The sequence below is a fragment of the Galeopterus variegatus genome, unplaced genomic scaffold (assembly GCF_000696425.1).
Source record: "Galeopterus variegatus unplaced genomic scaffold, G_variegatus-3.0.2 Scaffold3550, whole genome shotgun sequence".
In the NCBI taxonomy this organism is placed as follows: domain Eukaryota; kingdom Metazoa; phylum Chordata; class Mammalia; order Dermoptera; family Cynocephalidae; genus Galeopterus; species Galeopterus variegatus.
The window spans coordinates 189,377-203,829 of NW_007729661.1; the positions used below are offsets into that span (position 1 = coordinate 189,377).

A 14,453-nucleotide genomic window follows, 5' to 3' on the forward strand; every position below is an offset into this window, starting at 1 on the left:
GGGCTCTTGTCTTTTTAAGAGATACATCACCAGGGGAAGGGCATGAAAAGTGAGGTGGGAATGGGGTCAGAGCTGACCTGGGGAGCTACCGGGAGTGAGGCCGCCTTCCCATGGCCCCCCTGCTTCCCCCTCAGCCCCTCTCATATGCAGATGCCCCCATCTGGACGGAGGCCTAAGATCCAGGACTTTTCATCAACACTGTCATGGTGCTTTTCATGGGGAGAAATACAGCATTCCCCTTGGGCAGCTCCAGATCCTTGTGGCCATTGTTTTGTATCCAGGGAAGGGCCTAGCAAAGAGAGTGGGCAGAGGTCAGGTGCTTCTCAGAGTGCCGTCATTACTCCCCCACCCTCTGCAGCACTTTGAGGAAATGGTTGCCAAGGTGTTGACAAAGCTGCAGGCAGTGCAGGCCATGTACCAGATAAGCCAGGAGGAGCACAGCCAGCTGCAGGAGCAGATGAAGAAGCTACTAGACAAGCAGAAAAAGATGAAGGAAGAGCTGGATGCCTGTGAAAAGGAATTCAAGGAGTGCATGGAATGCCTGGAGAAGCCCGTAGCCCCCCAGAACGATAAGAATGAGGTAACTGCCGCAGGGAGGCAGGGATCTCCTAGGATTCCCTAGAACCAGAGGAAGTCATGGCCATTTCAGAAAGGCTAAAGAGAGAGGGACAGAGCAGAGAGTCAGTGAATCCCAGGAGGCTGGACGGTCTGCTGCGCCCCTGATAGACATTTCTCAGGCCCTAGTATATTTCTCAGTGTGCCCACTGTGCTAGCATTTACTGGCTGTCAAGGCTTCTCACTTTCAATAATTTTTCCCTTTGCCATTTCTGTTCTCTCTTTTGCTTTGTGTCCTAGAGCACTTCTGTAGAGTTCTATTTTTTCACTTGCCAATTTTCTTTCGCTATTTTGTGTGTATTTGTCCTGTCTCTCCAACTAGATTGTAAGCACCTTAAGAACAGGGCCAGTCTCCTTCTTTTGGATCTCTCATAATGCCAAGAGGAATGCTGTGCAATTCCTAGCAATGGGACAGAAGGCATTGTCTCAGGCCAGAGTGGGGTCATGGTGTACGCACACAGGAGAGATTTGGAGAGCAATGGACCCATGGGCCTGGATTGATTAGTATTGGGACCTCCCCAGGGGATCACGATGTGCTGCCATCAGCCGACGAAGGCAAAACCGTAGACTAGGGAGCAGGGATGCAACTTGTCTCTGTTTCCAGTGGGGAGGTACAGGACCTCAGGACACACTCAGGAGGGACAATACAATTCCCTAAGTAGTGGTACCTTTTTTAGACAATTATACAATAAATCACTGCAGTTCAGAAGTGGTAGCAGCCCTATAGTTATTCCCCAGATAGTCACGGTAAAAAACATAATTTAAAGCATCATTTTTTGATCATGTTATATGTATGAGGATACTTTAGGGACAATACAATTCCCTAAGTAGTGGTACCTTTTTTAGACAATTATACAATAAATCACTGTAGTTCAGAAGTGGTAGCAGCCCTATAGTTATTCCCCAGATAGTCACGGTAAAAAACATAATTTAAATCATCATTTTTTGATCATGTTATATGTATGAGGATACTTCAAAAAGTTCATGGAAAGATTCATATTATCTTTTGACTATATTTTTCCACAAACTTTTTGAAGTACCCTCATAAATCACCAGGTTTCTCAAGTTAGAGAGAAGCTGTCTGTAAAACTGTTGAAGAGGCTCATCTTCCACAGTTTAATGCTTTCTTTTTTGTCTACTTCCCTGTGGGCTTTAGCAGGGAGATTCCTGAGCCAGTAACCCCCAAGCAGGGCCCAGGCTGACTGCATGGGCCCAGCTCTGGGTAACTGGCCCTCCACTACCAACAGATCAAGGAGCTGCAGGCCAAGCTGCGGGAGCTGCAGCTGCAGTACCAGGCTAGCATGGACGAGCAGGGGCGGCTTCTGGCCATCCAGGAGCAGCTGGAGGGGCAGCTGCAGTGCTGCCAGGAAGAGCTCCGCCAGCTCAAAGAGAAGAGGTCCTCTGTTGCCAGAGAACCCGGGGGAAAGAATGGCAATAAGAATATGAACAAGAATGCCAACGGGGCTAAAGTTAAAAAGGGGACCAAGCTATGTTCGGACAGTTCTGAGGGCAGCTTTGAGACTGGAAAGGTGAGTAGTAACTTAGTAGCCAGATAAGCAGGAAGGTGGAGGAGACCCTGGGAAGAAACATCTTCTCCACCACCATTTCAGCCGGGTGAGGTATTTATAGAAAAGCTTATGGGATCTCTAAAGTGTCAGCGGTAGTTCCATCTTAGTAGAAAGTTGGTACTCCCTTTTCCTGTGAAGCTATGGGAGAGTGGAAAACAGACCATTCTTATCTGGAGGGGCAGTCCCAAAAGACCACAGTCCCAAGGCTGTGTGACTGCTTCAATTAGTCCATCCCCATTTTCTGGGGACCCTGTTCTTCCTGGCTTAGTTGTCCAAGAGAAGGAACAAATAGATGAAGGGAGAGGAATTTATTCTAGGTAGTCGTGTACCAACAAGTGAAAGAGGATTGGGTAAGATAGGAGTCGCCATAAGGGATGGAAAGGAACAGCTGAGGTGCAGAGCCTACGAATCTTTAGCTCTGGTGGCTGTTGAGATGACTTAATGGCCAGGTAGATGTATTGGTCCAGAGAGGCTTGGTGTGACTACACTCCACGTTATGCCCAGGGAGGTTGGCTCACAGGGCCAGAATACTGCGACATGCTGGAGTAGAGCTCCCTTGAGATAGTGCAGCGTTGTCATGAGCATAGGCATCTTCCCAGGTAACAGCAGCCCTGTGCTGCCCCGCCTACACCCCACAGGGTCTGGAGGTAGTGCTGCACTACAGAGCCAGCCAGCCAGAATTAGACCAGCAAGCAAAGGAGGAGGAAAAGAGCGAGCAGGTGGAGGAGGAAAAAAAGGTAGAAACGGAAGAGGAAACAGAGGAGGAGGAGTCTTGGGATGAACTAACTACTGAGCCGCCAGATCTTAGGGAAATGGAGTCAACAGAAGATCGGGAGGAAGAATATGAAGAGTACACAGACCAGGAGGACAGGGAAGAAGACAGTGAAGACGAAGAGGCTGACAACTCTTCCCCTGAAACTTCCGAGGAAAGCAACCTCCTTAAACTTTCTGAGAGCAAAAAGGTAACCACAGCCAAAGGCTGCATCAAGTGGGAGATGGGCTCTTGGGCTCAGGCACCTGTGTTCAGGGGTGGCCCTGCCAGGATGGACTTCTCTAACAGCAGAGGCCAGCGAGCTCTAAGGCATGGCACTCAGGGCAGGTGGCAATGGAGAAGGGTCGGAGGGAACAGTCTTTCTGCAGGAAATGGCAGGCTTAGACTAATTTGCTGTGGAACCATCTTGCAAAGACCACCTTTTCTGGGACCAAGTTGGAGGTCTTTGGAGTCATATCTCCTTTCATTTACATAGTCACCCTTGTCACCTTCCTTATGTCAAGAAGGTTCCATCACCCCTCTCCTTGGCACTGCATGAAGGACATTGGCAGTGTGCTGTGGAACCATCTTGCAAAGACCACCTTTTCTGGGACCAAGTTGGAGGTCTTTGGAGTCCTATCTCCTTTCATTTACATAGTCACCCTTGTCACCTTCCTTATGTCAAGAAGGTTCCATCACCCCTCTCCTTGGCACTGCATGAAGGAAGCCTGGGCAAGTCACCAACTCCTGTGGTGCCCTATTAGGATTAACCTTTGTAATTGCTGTTAGGAATGTGGGGAGGGTATAATCTCTTCTTTGTAGACTTGTGTCACCCCCTGTGTTCTATATATCATAGGACATGAGGGTGGGAGCTGGAAGTGGTCAGAAGTGATAGTTAAAATATTTCACAGTCTGTACAGCAGGGGCATTGACTAGCCCAAGGAGACCAGCCATAGCCCTAACCCTCTCTAAGCTGCTGGATCTTTGAGAGGGAAGAGTGGAGGTCTCCTGGTCAGCAGGGGTAATTTACCAACTGTATAGAAGTATTTCTGTATTTTAACAACTGCTACATCTGTACAGGCATGTACCAGCTGGATTCCTGCCCTGGGGTTAACTGGGGGCTCTGAATCTCTAAAGAGTTTGAGTACTTCCTAAGTCCTCAGTTTACAAGTTCATTCTGTCCCTCTAAACACAGGGAAAGAAAATAAATCTCTTGTGGTGAGCTTACACAGTCAACTCTGAGGAGATCTGGAATTTTCTGGCAATTCAGTCTGCAGCACTGGCTAAAGATCCAGAGTGCAGTTTTCTGTTAACCTTGTGGCAGGAGACCATTACCTAGCATGTACAAAGCAGGAGCAACTGCAGCCCCTTCCCCAGTGTTATATCTGAACTTATATTCCATCACATGCTGGTGCAGAGCCTCATAGATTTCTTTACCTTGAATGACACATTTCTAAAGGCAGACCTGATTTTTCTACTTGAAAGTTGAGTGCATTCCTTGCAACTACAGGTGGAGGTGTCCCTCTTCCCCCATGGGACCTGCATCTTTTGCGGGCAGCTCTACTGGCATGTGTGTTACTGCCTGCACATTCAGTTTTCTCTCTGGAAGATTGTTGCAGTCAAAGAACTAGCCCTTCTGCATTGCTTGTTTATTTTAATGCATTTTGTCTCACAACTATAGCATTAGACCCCTAGGGGATTATAGGAATCAGAGCTCAAAATACTAAGAGACTCAATGGAAAGCAGACCAGACAGGTGGCCTGGCAGGAGACAGGCTCTTCCTAGAGTGATCCAGGAAAAGTATCTGCCCTACTCCTCCAAGGAAGCCCAGTTTACTCTCTGGAGCTTCACATTTCCAGTGACTGACCCACATGAAAGGTCTGGGTACAGGTAACTCCTGCTTGACGAGATGTGAAAGGTATATGCCAAGACAGAAAACTGGACTCACTACCTGGTTAGGACCCAGCTGCTGTTTAACCCATTCAGTTTTGCAACTTCTGCAGGTTGTCAGTGGAAAGAACCAAGGTCCAGGCAGCAGAGGAGAAATGCTACTGCTCGAGCTTACCTGTTTTTTAACCTCTTGATTCCCTTCTCTTTTCCCTTTGTTTTCTCATCATCATTATCTGTTGGATTCATGTGTCTATGTCTTTTTATGCCACTTCACATCTCCTGGTCTCTCCTGTGCTTCTTCCTCATTTGATGTATCGCAGCTCTCCCCTGCCCCCGATCCCCCCATCTTCTCCTTGCCTCTCGTAGGCCTGGTGGTCATATCGGCTTTGCTCTGGTGCTGGTGGGCTGAGACGTCATCCTAACACAGGTACTGGTATTGCTTCCTCTCCTGAGGGATAGAGGGTGGGTACAGGTTGCCCTGGCCTCTTTCCTCTTTCTCTCAGCTGCTTGCTTCTTGCTTCTGCCGTTTACAACTGGTGATGCTCAGGTTCAAGTTTTAGTTCTGGCTTTTCCTTGGGCTACTGCAAAAGCCTGTAACATCTCCGAGTGACCATGTCTCTAATGCACAGGGAATTGGAATGCTTATCAGAGACATGGTTTGAGTTTCTATCCTTGGCTGGGAAAAGCCTGGAAAAGCCCAGCACTGTTGCTGCTATCAGAGCTGCCTGACTTCTTCTGATGAGCTGATGTTTGTCTGCAAGGCTCTCTTTGTCTTTGTCTAACCCCAGAGCCAAGCTCTCACTATTTCTGCCACCCAGGATTGCAAAATAAGGAATCACTCCCTCTCCTGATGGGTGAGAGAGGAGGTCTGAAGAAGTGTGATCCTTGTGATCCTCCCAGGGCCATCTGCATGAGGGCAAGCTAAACTGGTCTTCAACCTTGATGAAAATGGAATTGAAGCCCTAACATATTATGTACTTTCTACTGAAAAGTTCTCTGGTTTGGGACTTCTGGTCTCCAGAAAAATCAGAACAAAATGCCAGGAAGTATTTTGTAGTTCTCTGTTACACCTTTTGGGGGCCACATTCCATTGTAATTGGCTTCCCAAGCTAGCTTTTCTGGAGAGAATGTGGTATTAGTGAAAATTTCTACTAGCCAGAGGTGTAAGTGTTCTCAGGAAATCAAGACTGATATATTCTGAGCACCTTCCAGTTTGCCCTAGACCATGTAATCTGGTCTATTAAGAGGATACAAGATTCAGGAGGCAGAATATGGTCTCGTGGCCTAAGGTAGAACCCTAAGTTTCCACCTGTCTTCTGGAACCCATAAGCCATTCTCTCTTGTCTGGTTTTGGCTCCTTTTTCATGCCCTCCCTGCCGCTCCCCCTCCCTACCCTCTCTTCTCGCTCTGTAAATGGAGTGTGGGCTTAATGCATAGGTTCAGAGTGGCCGAAGCATTTGTAGGTGGCACTTCTCACCATTTCCTTTTCTGTCCCTCCTTCTCTCCCCCTACTTCCTTTTTTCCTCTTCAACCCTTCTCCTTTATTTTAGGCATTCCAATTACTCCCAATGGACAGTCTTTAACTCTTTTAGTCACAAGGGTCTCCCTATACCTATTCCTCCCCTGTACAATCCAGATTTCTGGATCCTTATGGGATGGAACCCAAAGCATTCAGCCATAACCTTTTGCCAACTCAAACTCTGCCAGGCCCGATCAGAGTGAGAAGGAACTGTTGGTTAAGGGTCCTCTTGGGGGAACCTGAAATTCACAGAGCTCTGGCTAAGCCCCAGTGTGCAGCTCCCCATCCAGAACTGAGGTGGCATAGAGTAGTAGACAGTGTGGCTGACAAGTGGTCAGAAGAACTTGGTTGAGTCTTTCTCTGCTTCATACAGGCTTTGTCTCAGTGAGCAAAATATATAACCTGAGCTTTAGTTTCTTCAAATGTAAACAAAGGATGATAAAACCTCTGCCCTCCTCAGAGAATTTTTGTGAAGATCAGATGAGTTAATGTATATGGAAGTACATTATAGATTATAAAATCCTACATAGGTAATAAAAAGGGCATACACTTACATAATGCATATCGTGTGCCAGGCACTGTTCTAATCACTTTACATTTATTACCTAATTTAATGCTTGCAATAACCCTTTGAGGGAGCTTTACTATTATCATCTTATGTATGATAAAACTAAGGCATAGAGAGGTTAAGTAATACATCCAGGAAATTATGATTCGGATTATAAGGACTCAATATTAGCAACAGATGAAATCCAATCTCATTTCCCCTTATCATCTCTCCTCATTTTGAGCAATTTTACTTGATTGGTCCCAGGTAATTACAAAGATGCCATACTTCTGTTTGTGCAACCTCAGATCACATTAGCTCTTTTGGTAAATAATACATTGTCACATTATTTCATGTCTTGTTTAAAAAACACCTTTGCGGGCCGGCCCGGTGGCGCACTGCTACAGTGCGCCGCTTGGGAGCGTGGTGGCGCTCCCGCCGAGGGTTCGGATCCCACATGCAGACCGGTTCCCGCTCACTGGCTGAGCGAGGTGCGGGCGCAGCACCGAGGTTTGCGATCCCGTTGCCGGTCCCGGTCCGGTACGGGCGCGACACTGAGGGGTGCGATCTGTTGCCGGACACGAAAAAAGACAAAAAGCAAAAAAAAAAAAAAAAAAAACACCTTTGCACACTGCATATGCTAAGTGTTCTCTCCCCATTCTATACCTGCATTTGATTTTTTGGGTCCAAAGTCACAGTTTTCCATTTTTTCTCATTAGATAAAGTCCATCGTTGTTACCTTTGAAGTTTTGTGTTTTTGTTTTGTTTTTTTAATCTTGACCATGTGGTTTCAAAATATTCACTTTCCCTGCCAGCTTCACATCATCCCCAGGGGTAACAAGCCCACCTTCCATATCTTCATGCAAATTACAAGTGAGGATGAGCCTCTAGAATGTTCTCTCCAGGTTCTCTTTTATTCAGCTCATTGGTCACTTAGCAAATGGTCATGCAACAGACTGTTGTCCTCCTCTTCCACATATTATCTGCAAGGATATCTTGGAAAATCTTGTCAGACACCTTGACTAAGTCCTAAAACATAATGTCCTTGATCTGCCAATTTGGTAACACAATTGAAAAGCCTTGGGCCAGCCCGGTGGTGCACTCGGTAGAGTGTGGCGCTTGGGAGTGCGGCGGCGCTCCCACCAAGGGTTCGGATCCCATATAGAGACCAGTCCGCTCACTGGTTGAGCGCGGTGCGGGCGCGACACTGAGGGTTGCGATCCCGTTGCCGGTCACGAAAAAAGACAAAAAGGAAAAAAAGAAAAGAAAAGAAAAGCCTGACATGACTTACGCCTTCGGGACACCCAAACCATCCCTTTCCTTATCCAGTCTAGAGTCTCGCCTCTGCCAAGTTTGCAGTGCGCCTGTTCACGTCTACAGATTTCAGCTCTTTCCTCCTGTAAGAGCATCAGACTGACATTTTTAGCAATGCATATTAGCATATGAACAGCTGAGCATGTAAATATTTTTTCTAGCTTCTCAGTTATTTTGTTATATGAATTACTCGGTATATCCACCTGCAACATTGTTTTGCTTTCCATTTTATATCTTCTGTTTTTAGTACTATTTCTACAAATTTAAATTTTCTTTGCTCTTTATAGTTGGCTTAAAGTCCTCTTTTTAGATCAATTATTCTCTGAGCAAATGTGTTCTTAGCATTTATGGGCTATACTCCATTTTTACCTAAAGTCATCCTTCTATTACCTTACTCCATAGCTTATGACTCAAAATCCAAATTCCGTCTTTCAAGTAATACAGTCAAAAAAGCAATAAGAATAGGAACTATTTCCAAAAGTATGTATTTTCTTGTCCAAAATTTCATATCCCCTAAAGAGTTCTTCTTGGATATCTTCTGATGGTGCCATTTGTTGTCCCATGAATCAGCAGGGTTTGCTGTGGTCAGCAGCGTCTAGAAGCCTCTCAGCACACTCTAGCATGTGCACCAGAAAGTCAGTCAATACACATGGTGATTGGGGTTGTTTTTTTTTTTTTCCCCTTTTTGTCTTTTTTTTTTTTTTTTTTCATGACCGGCAACGGATCGCAACCCTCAGTGTTGCACCCGTACCAGACTGGGACCGGCTACGGGATCGCAACCCTCAGTGTTGCCCCCGCACCTCGCTCAGCCAGTGAGCGGCCGGTCTGCATGTGGGATCCGACCCCTCGGCGGGAGCGCTGCCATGCTTCCCAAGCGGCGCACTGTAGCAGTGCGCCACCGGGACGGCCCGATTGGGGGTGTTTTAATGACCCTGACGTTTGCCTCCCAGGGCCAGTAACGTTTTCCTTGAATGCCCCTGAAGCAACATCACCGTATGCAGGTCTGGCTGCCCATGAGCGTCTTGTTTACCTGACTCCCTGGTGCATTTTCCTCATTTCCTCTCAGTCCTGTCCCCTTCCTGTGAGTTCACATCTCCTCCTTAAAGCTAATGAGTGCGGCTGCTTTTCCCAAAGGCCCAAATTCACCATCTTCTTTCTTGCTGTGGCATCCAGTCCTTTCTCATTGCCACCATTTGGAGAGTCTTTGGAGTCTGGCCCCTGAGCTCGCTTCTACACGTAGGAACTAGTATTCTCCTCATTCAGTGGGAGAAATGGAGGCACAGATGCAGGCAGTCACCTGAGGTGATGCATACAGTATTGTGCCTCACGACCTCGTTATCCCCATCGGCTCCCCAAAAGGTAAGAGATCCATGATGTTCTTGAAGTGTCTCTCTCTGGCACTAGTAGGCAGGTGATTTTGGCTTCAGGAAGGGTTCAGAAAGCTGGGTACTCAAACAGTGTTTCTTTGGTCCCCACAGAACATGTTTGGGTTGTGGAAGCCTATCGTATTTTTGGCTATCGCAGCTGTGGCTCTGTACATATTACCCAACACGCGACCACAGGAGACAAAGATCTGCCTCATGGAATGACGGCAGACCTGGACCAGCCAAGAGGGCAGGTCCCCAGTGGCCACCTCCCTCAGCTTTGGGCAGGACACACTGTGCCGGAGCCCCCACCCCTCCCATGTGTCTCATGTGTCTACATCTCCTTAGCCTCAGTCACCCAGGCTAGAAAGGCTCACAGGGAGCTTCTGGCCCTTATCTCCTGCCTTGTATAAGAACCTGGGTTACCTGTAATTAAATATCAACCTAATTACATGAGACTTTGTGACTGTTTATTTGCTAAATGCTTCACTACACAACCAGAACAGAGCGGCTCCCCTTTAACCAAGGACCTCGTGTAAGGGTCTGGCTCCTATATATGATTTCTAATCCTACAGATGACCTCAGAAATGAGGCTGGCTCTTTATGCTGCCAGCTGTGTCACAGGTGGGTGGTTTGTCCTTATTAACCCTATCTCAAGGAACTCATCTGCACCTGGAGAAATGGTATGGACGGGGAGGGGAGAGATGAAACAGACCTCTCCTAGGTTGTGTGCCCACACCTGTTTGTGAGAAGGATACTGTAAGACGGGTGGTTTGTCCTTATTAACCCTATCTCAAGGAACTCATCTGCACCTGGAGAAATGGTATGAACGGGGAGGGGAGAGATGAAACAGACCTCTCCTAGGTTGTGTGCCCACACCTGTTTGTGAGAAGGATACTGTAAGACCTGTGTGGGAGCCTTTGCAGCTTAGTCCTGGCAACTTCTCAAAGGATTCACTCTCAGAGATGACTTTCAAATTAGTCAGGGTCCTAGCAGTGAACAGGTGGCAGATGCACTCAAAGCTTTAACTGAAGAGAATTTAGTGAAGGGACTATGTACAGAAGCCAGAGTTAGAAGAACCAGCAAAGTATCAGGCACTAGCAACAGCGGAAAGCTGTCACTGCCCTGGAGGAAGCGGAGGAAGCAAGAGCCGGAGCCCTGCCCCGCACAGGAGTGTGGCCACAAGGGGCTGCAGCCCCTGCCAGAGCCAGGGTGAAGTGGGAAGTTTATTGCCCTCCCCCCTCCTCCTGCCTCCCAGTTTCCTATTGGTTCCTCTCATTGGCTGAACCCAGCTGGGAGCCAGAGCAGAGGTTCCCAGGTAATGTAATCTTTCAAGGTCAGCATGCTAGAGCTCAGAGCAGGACAGGACTGAGAATGGATCCAAGTGGGGACAAGCAGAATGACTAGGGTAATTTATGCATGTGTCCCTGTTTACTTTCATTCTTGCAGAATCCTTTGTGATTGGTTGTTCTTATCATGAATGTTTCCGTATGAAAGACCCCAAATGTATTCTCAAGCCACAGTGGACAGAACGGCCCCCATGACTACTGGTTTCTTTGGGAGCCCTCTCTCTGCCTCCTTTCCACCTGATGCCCAAGGACTTAATTCCATTCAACCAAACATCCAAAGCAGCACATGCCTATAGAGCGTCTACTGTGGTGGCACTGCTAAGCACCGGGTGAATTCATTTCCTCCCCAGCCCTTCCTAGGGGGAATAATAAGGACATTTAGAACTGAGAGATTTTCAAATTGTATGCAGCCCACAGGAGTGACAAGGCTGGTCTGAGAGACCATCCTAGCAGGTCTGGGGCCAGTGCTGAACTTATGACCAGCCCCTTATAAAAACGGCTGCAACTAGGCAAATTGAGGGCAGTGCCAAATGTTCTTCCTGCCTCCCTCTAAGTGACTCCTCTTTGAAGATAGTCCTGACTTAGGGTGGTCTAGCACTTTGCTACTCTGTGTGGCCCATGGACCAGCAGCATCAGCCTCACCTGGGAGCTTATTAGTAGGTCAGGCCCTGCCACAGACCTACTGACATAATCTGCATTTTAACAAGATCCCCAGTTGATTAGTGTGTACAATAAAATTTAAGAAGCACTGCCTTAAGTCAGTTATATTAGATTGTATGTTCTCAGTTGTAACCTAATTAAAGAAATTTCTTTACGGCCTACCTCATGCCACTGGCCGCTTGCTTTTGAGTGTAGTAAGACCCTACTTTTTATCCACTTTACTCCAGCCACCAGTTGCCTGAAGAGCATGTACAATGGAAAGGACTGGAAGATTACCTATAGCTAAGTGCTATGGTTTCAATGTTTGTGCTCCACCACCACCCCCATTCATATATTGAAATGCTAACCCTGAAGGTGGTGATATTAGGAGAGGGGGGCCTTTGAGAGGTGATGAGGTCATGAAGGCCCCCAGAGAGATCCCTGCCCCTTCTGCCATGTGAGGTTACAGTGAGGAAACAGCCATCACTGTGAGGAAGCGGGTCCTCACCAGACACCAAATCTGCAGGTGCCTTGATCTTGGACTTCCCACCCCCAGAACTGTGAGAAATAAATTTCTGTTGTTTATAAGCTACCCAGTGTATGATATTTTTTTATAGCAGCCCCAAAAGACCAAGACACCAAGGACCACTGATTTAACCTGAAATGAGAAGCCAAGATGGAGGTCAGGTTCTGGTAGGCAGTCAGTCTCCAGACCTGAACCCAGAGCCTGAGTAATGATAGGAATGTGGGCCTGCTTTTTCCCAGCCTTCTTGCTTAGAATACAGAGCTCTTCCCTTTTGGACACTTGCCCCTCTCTGCTTGTTCTAGAACCTCATCCTCTTCATTTGGTTTGAACTTTGTGCCTCCTGGTCTTGTTGATACACTATCACCAAAGTGTATCAAAGAGGTCTCTTTCATTGAATGTGAAATGTTCACTTGAGCTAGCTTTAAAAAAGGGGGTTGGGGGAGGAATTGATTTAAATCTACAAGGGTGTCTCTTAGAAGCCAACAGGCACATACCCACCCAGGCCTAGATAGAGCTAGACCCGATGGCTTAGAACACCTTCAGAAGCCTCATCTCTTCCCGCTACTGCCCTCTGCATAATGCTTCCAGTTACTGTCTCTCTGCAGGCCAGCCCCCTCTGCTTTCCCTGCCCAGGCCACTCGGTAGAGCAGCCTGCCACCTGCCATTCCTGTCAAGGACCAGCCACAAGGGCAGGGTAGGTGGCTCTAACACACACACACACACACACACACACACACAGAGTCCTCTGTGAGACGCAGCTATGTGTTCCAGGAGCTGGGCATCTCTCCACAGGAGAGCTCAGCCTGTCAAGCAGACAGCACTGGTGTCTGATGGGTGGTTTGGGCCATGGATGAAGGTGGCTTGAGGGGAATGAAAGTTCTGGAGATATGGAGAGGGGGTTGCCAACAGAGTGGAATTCCTGAGCACCTCGTCACAGGCAGCCGACAGAATATGAGCCGCAAGGCCCAAGCTATTTATACCTCGCCGGTCACTATCAGGGCCCCCAGAGCTCACCACCCCACCCACCTCCCGCCTGCCTGCCTGCCTGTCAGCCAGCCATGCACAGCAGGTCCCTTTTCTGTTTCTGGTCTCTTCTCTACTCCTCCCCCTCCCTCCCTAAGTATGAAGCAATCTTATTAGATGAGGCACTCTGCACCCTCCTCTGCCGGCCATTCACTCGCTCCCCTGGGGCCCGCACACCTCACAGGACAGCAAGGGAGGTTACTCTTGGGAGTTCTTTCTCCACTCATGGGCTTCCCTCCGGACTCTCCCAGCTGAACAGAGACTGAGGGGACCTCAGGTAGTGCCCACAAAACAGGACTATGAGCCATTAGGGTTTGTGAAAGGGCTGTCAGCTCTAAGCCACCCCACCTTACCCCTTTCTCTCCTCCCCAGCAGCTCAGAGAGGAATCCATCCTTTCTAAGATCTGTACCTTTTTCTTCATCATCAGAGCTTCAGAGAAAACGGTGCTGAACCCTGAGCTCCTGGCACCTCAAGTTAGCTGTCAGAAATCTGCCTTTTTACACACACACACACACACACACACACACACAGAGTCCTCTGTGAGACGCAGCTATGTGTTCCAGGAGCTGGGCATCTCTCCACAGGAGAGCTCAGCCTCTCAAGTAGACAGCACTGGTGTCTGATGGGTGGTTTGGGCCATGGATGAAGGTGGCTTGAGGGGAATAAAAGTTCTGGAGATATGGAGAGGGGGTTGCCAACAGGAGAGTGGAATTCCTGAGCACCTCGTCACAGGCAGCCGACAGAATATGAGCCGCAAGGCCCAAGCTATTTATACCGCGCCTGTCACTATCAGGGCCCCCAGAGCTCACCACCCCACCCACCTCCCGCCTGCCTGCCTGCCTGTCAGCCAGCCGTGCACAGCAGGTCCCTTTTCTGTTTCTGGTCTCTTCTCTACTCCTCCCCCTCCCTCCCTAAGTATGAAGCAATCTTATTAGATGATAAGAAAAAGAAATGATTCATGGCCCCCTATCACCATAAGCACTGCATCCTGCAAAAACCCTAAACTTCTTTCTCAGCTCCATAACAGGGACTGCCCTCACTGCCCTTGGGTAAAGAGCCTCCAAAGAGGCCCACTATCCCCCTTTTTCCCCCCAGGCCTGAGCAGAGAAGAGGAATAATGTCGAATGATTCACCTGTAAGGTCCCAAAAACTTCCCAAACCTCAATCATCGCATGGCTTGAGTTGGGAACAGTCTGGCTTGAAACAACTTCTCAAGCTCAGACATGGCTTCCTAACCAGCTCAGTTAAACTTACTGATCTAGAAGGTTGGGAAAGCTGAGAAAGCATGGCCTAAACGGCACACAGGAGGTATGGAACACACGCATGCTACAGAATATACATTCTTTT

General features: G+C 48.1%; 1 protein-coding gene across 2 annotated transcripts in view; it reads left to right on the forward strand.

The window, feature by feature from the left end:
• Positions 1-10,024, forward strand: part of CCDC136 (coiled-coil domain containing 136) — a 30,300-nt gene extending 20,276 nt beyond the window's left edge. Inside the window, exons 14-18 of one of the 2 annotated variants that reach the window (XM_008585391.1) lie at positions 359-580; positions 1,863-2,144; positions 2,822-3,145; positions 5,145-5,251; positions 9,683-10,024. In XM_008585391.1, coding sequence (XP_008583613.1) covers positions 359-580; positions 1,863-2,144; positions 2,822-3,145; positions 5,145-5,246 — 930 coding nt within the window. In that variant the 3' untranslated portion in view covers positions 5,247-5,251; positions 9,683-10,024. The remainder of the gene's footprint in view (positions 1-358; positions 581-1,862; positions 2,145-2,821; positions 3,146-5,144; positions 5,252-9,682) is intronic. The other variant, XM_008585392.1, reaches the window with a different exon arrangement.
• Positions 10,025-14,453: the final 4,429 nt, after the last annotated feature.